General features: G+C 56.8%; 2 protein-coding genes across 2 annotated transcripts in view; one reads left to right on the forward strand and one right to left on the reverse strand.

Moving 5' to 3' along the window:
* Positions 1 to 741: 741 nt before the first annotated feature.
* On the reverse strand, positions 742 to 3780 carry MONBRDRAFT_8176 (uncharacterized protein; the record flags this gene model as incomplete). The annotated part of the gene is made up of 8 exons (XM_001745853.1): positions 742 to 843; positions 954 to 1580; positions 1817 to 1884; positions 1974 to 2025; positions 2342 to 2455; positions 2547 to 2873; positions 2964 to 3202; positions 3441 to 3780. The coding sequence occupies 8 exons, from the start codon at positions 3778 to 3780 to the stop codon at positions 742 to 744; spliced, it is 1869 nt and encodes a 622-aa protein (XP_001745905.1).
* A 264-nt stretch (positions 3781 to 4044) lies between these two features.
* The window catches only part of MONBRDRAFT_32397 (uncharacterized protein), a gene marked incomplete at its 5' end in the record, with an annotated part of 2046 nt that continues 1361 nt past the window's right edge, over positions 4045 to 4729 (forward strand). Inside the window, one exon of the mRNA XM_001745718.1 lies at positions 4045 to 4334. Coding sequence (XP_001745770.1) covers positions 4045 to 4334 — 290 coding nt within the window. The remainder of the gene's footprint in view (positions 4335 to 4729) is intronic.

Below are 4729 nucleotides of genomic sequence, written 5' to 3' on the forward strand. Positions count from 1 at the left end.
GGGGGGGGGGGGAGAGAGAGGAGCGAAAGCAAAAAAATGTCGGTTTGGAGTCGAACACACACACACACACACACACACACATGCACACATGCAGGGGCTGCAAGACGTAGTCGTCGTCGTCGTCGTGTCTGTGCCCTGCTAGTCGAAAGGTCGGGGCTTGACGGCTTTGTATCCGCATAATTTGCAGGTCAATGTGGTTTGTCAAGCCGCTCTTCTTCACGCAGTACCAACGCCCTGACCGCGCTGCCATTCCGGCGAGTCCGACTGGATTCCTTTTGTTCTCCCAAGCCAATAAAATGGGCCAACTTAGGCGCTCTCTCCCTCTCTCTCTCTCTCTCTCTCTCTCTCTCTCTCTCTCTCTCTCTCTCTCTCTCTCTCTCTCTCTCTCTCTCTCTCTCTCTCTCTCTCTCCCATAAGAAGCAAAAGGATCGTAATTAGATGGAAATCGAGACCTGACCCTGTGGAGGCGTCAAGGGTGGATCGAGGCGCATAAAGCGCAGGGTGCCCGAAGCAAGAGCAGATGCTGGCACAATGTTCAACTCACTCACACAGACATTCAATAGGATAGCGCCGGACCATCAGACCGTAAACCACCAAAGGTACAAAGCACAAGAACAAAGCACAGCAAGATTCGACACAAGGCACAGATCAGGATCTGGGCCCTCCCGACAGGCCTGGGCTGGCCTGCCGATTGGGTCTGGGCCTTTCTTTCGTTGCGGTTATCTATGGTTAACATATAAATTAAATCCATTCCTCATCGTCCTCGAAATCACCCTCGTTCTCCTTGTCCAAGGCCAATGCCGTGCGACGAGTGGCCAAAGCTCGCTGCAGTGCTGAGACCATCTGCAAGCCCAGCAACACCACGGAATTTGACTGAGAATACGGCTGACCACGACCCCACACACCCTGCCCTTGTCCCGAATAAACGCATCAGCGGTATTTAAAACACGTACTGTACAGGGCTGCGCGACGCGTGGCGAGTCAACAGGCTGCTCGGACAAAATGGGTCGCAGCTTGACTTGAGAGAGAACGGCTGGGGACAGAAGACCCGAAGGCCCGGTGGCCGGGACGGCCTCACGGCTGCTCTGCGGCGTGGATAGCAGCGCTGGTGGCGTGGGCGGTCGTGGAGCAGGGGGTGGCACCAGCCCCGCCGCTGTTGCCTGTGTCTTCACCTGGTGGACACCATCAGCCCGAGGTGGTGGTGGCGGCGGCGAGGCCGCACAAGGAGAAAGCACGGGGGGTGGTGGCGGCATGCTCCAGGCGTCATCACCCAGCTCCTCAAACTCCTCAAGGGCTTTTGTGGCGGTGGGCGCCAGTTGCATGGGTGACGCGGCAAAGGCCGGCGGGGGCGGCGCCAAACACTCTGAGACATCTTCATCTGTTGCCGCCAATTCTGACGTTCCCGCAAGTGGGGGAGGTGGTATCACAGCAGCACATCTTGAAGCTACGCCATCAGTCTCTTGATCAGGCGCCGGGTGGGTCAAGACAGAATGTGACTGCAAAGCCTCGGTCGTGGTCGGGCCGGTGACGCTAAGCCATGGTGGCACATCATCCCGACGTGAGCCGTCAATGTCAGTACGCTGAAAGAGGGCGACGTGAGCTTATCCTGGCCCAGGGCTACCGCACCTGCTACCGTGCGCCAGAGTGGCAGTTTTACGTGCAGGGCTACTTGCGGCTGTCAGGGACTGATTTTGACGTTTCAAGATGGCCTCGGCCGCAGCAGCTGCCACCCGCACCACCTGCGCCACGAAGGAATGAGGTGCTTTGCGACTAGACTCGAAACAAGTCAAAGACTGAGTTGCACGGCAGGTTTTACCTTGCCCGCCTCTGTGCGCACGAGGTAGCTTCCAGGATAGTCTTCAGGCAACGCACGCTGTCGTACACCTGGAGAGCGAGAAGTGCAGTGTTAGGGAAGACCATTCAGGGCTGCCACACCAGTCAGGGTTGCGGTGACAGAGCTGCTGCGGCCGCACCCGTCAGCACGTTGAGGTAGGAGGTACCAGTGCTGTCCTCCAGGGCACGCCACTCGCGAAGAATTTGTGGAGCAAGATTACTCAAGCCATGGCTCGACGCCCGTCTGCAGATCCAGGCACCGCAGCAAAGTGAGATCCCACTGGCTGGCAAAGCCAAGTATCTTGCCGGCGTCCATTGGGAGTGGGGCCAAGATACCAACCGCTTGGGCATGGGCGAGCCAGTGCTAGGATTTCGGGAAGGCAGGGGTGGTGGCTAGCGGTGGTCATTCGTTAATTGAGGATTGAGAGGTAGAGAAGAAGACGGAGAGGCAGTGAAGCTCTGGTCCAGACCTGCAGTCTAGGCTGCGCCCCACGCACGAACCCCTCACCTGTGGCATACTGCGACGAGCGCGGCACCGATGCAGCTCAGGTGCCGTCACGGCCGATGTAAGGCGCAAGCAGCCTGGTTCCCCGGCCTCGCTCGTGTACTTGAGATCATGGGTCTATAGAGCATGTTCAGCCACTGAGACCGAGCCCCGGCGCGTGCTCTGGGGATTTGTCCTCCTCGTTTGTACGCTTTGCATGTCAAGCTACCTGGTAGTATCTCAGAAGCGAAGCGAGTCGTGGATGCCACTCGGCGCCCACGCTATATCCGGGGTTGCCGGCGCGGTCGTGTGCCGTCTCGATGCGAAAATTGTATACGGTGCCACACCACCTGAGGCACCACGGCCTGGGCGTGAGGCATGGGGGCCGACTGGTGGAATGCAATGCAATGTTGTTGCGGGAAATGGGCAATGAACGATGCCAGCGCAGGATATCGTACAAGACCGAGAGAACATAGAATCGAGTTTGTTCGCTGGGGCGCAAGAGGTAGCGACCATTGCCGGCGTCGTTGGCAAGTTCCAGAAGGAGGTTGCGTGCCTTGAAGGAGCAAAATGAGTGACGCGGTCCAGCAAGAGAGCATCACTGAAAGAGGACAGAGGATGGGCACCGTAACGGATCCCAACGTACCTCTGAGCGCGTGACAATGTGAAAACCGGGCATGGCGGGCGCAGTCTCCTTGACGGGATACAGGGCAATCTCCTCAAACTGTGCCGAAGCAAGATGAAGGCAGAAGCGCCGGATTAGACGAGACGAAAACTTGAGGTGTTCCAAGCTGAAAGGACCCTTTGACGACCAGGTGCGAGACGTGTGACGAGAGGAACGAACATAAAGGTCCTCGAGCCGATCAACCAGACTGAGCTGCAAGCCTGTAAATGCGGCAAACGGGACAACACCATTGGGCAGCATGGCCCTGATGATTGGCAGGCCACCGATGCACACCCAAAGTAAAACCCGGCATATTGAGCTGTGTTGCGGTCAAGGACAGATAGGCAAGCACATAAAGCACTTGGGAGGAGGGTTGGCACCCTCGCCATTGGCGTACCCATTCTGTTTGAGAGCACGAACGAGGTCGGCAATCGTGGTCCACCCCGGTGCCATCTATACCAGACACCAGGGCATGACTTTGATGAGGCAAGAGCGAGTGCAGCGTCGATGACGGGGTTGAATAGACATGATCGCGAAGAGCCAAGAGCGAAAAGCCAGGGACCGAGTCGGCGACCTCGATATATTCAACTTTGGCTTCGGGGGCGCGTCGAACGAGGAGAGCGCGGGTTTTGGACGTGCTGGCGCCTTTTGATTTTGTTGTATGGGCACGAGCCGGTGACGAGATGGGCAACGATGCTGCTGTTGCTCCTTTTTCCGCAGCCGCTGGTGTCGGCTCCACGGGCAAAGCGGCCAAGGACGCCAGCATCCCAGCCGAGGCTGGATTGAACCGCAACGCCATGATGCGACGCAGAAGGGGTGCTGACAAGTGTGATTTCAAATTATGGCGGTAAAATTCAACATCACGGTCATGGACCGCGTTGTAAACCGAGAATTGTAGAATTGACCAGCTCCCGTCCGAATCTGACTGGAGAATGGCAGCGCCATCACGTCCGGCCGGCCAGCCAAGCGCAAACGCGGCGTTGGACACTCAACCAACAGGCATATCGTTTCGAAACCCGACCAAGCCCCAGCTCCAGCGCCAAATCCCCACCGCCCTTGCCCAATGAATACGGGTCTGCTCTTATACCAGCCATTCAATCGCGTGACTTGTGTGTGTGTGTGTGTGTCTCTCTCTCTCTCTCTCTCTCTCTCTCTCTCTCTCTCTCTCTCTCTCTCTCTCTCTCTCTCAAACTCTCTCAAACTCTCTCAAACTCTCTCAAACTCTCTCAAACTCTCTCAAACTCTCTCTCTCTCTCTCTCTCTCAAACTCTCTCTCTCTCAAACTCTCTCTCTCTCAAACTCTCTCTCTCTCTCTCTCTCTCAAACTCTCTCTCAAACTCTCTCTCTCTCTCTGTTTTATTGAAATCACAGAGAGTGAATTGAGAGGTTTGTTGTCGTCGTCGTCGTCGTCGTCGTCGTCGTCGTCGTTCTGCTTCTGGGGGCTGGACTGATGCGGATGTTGTGGGCATGGGGGATGCGTGCTCGTCATGTGCAATGTATTGTGAATGCAGGATTGATTGACTTTTGATTTTCGAGGGCTGATCAGACGTGACTGCCGGCTGCTCGTGGTTTCGCGCCCCGGCAGCGTTACATTGGCAAATCCACGACACTGTAGCTCGCCTCGCCATGATCAACTTTACCATGGAGGGCATCTCTGCCTTTGGGGGCCTCTTTGCGGCCCTGATGGCCATGCGCCTCCTCCTTGAGCGCGTCAAGGAACAGTTCCCACCGGGGGTTCATCTCAGAAG

The sequence above is a fragment of the Monosiga brevicollis genome, genomic scaffold (genome assembly GCF_000002865.3).
Source record: "Monosiga brevicollis MX1 MONBRscaffold_10 genomic scaffold, whole genome shotgun sequence".
Classification (NCBI taxonomy): Eukaryota; class Choanoflagellata; order Craspedida; family Salpingoecidae; genus Monosiga; species Monosiga brevicollis.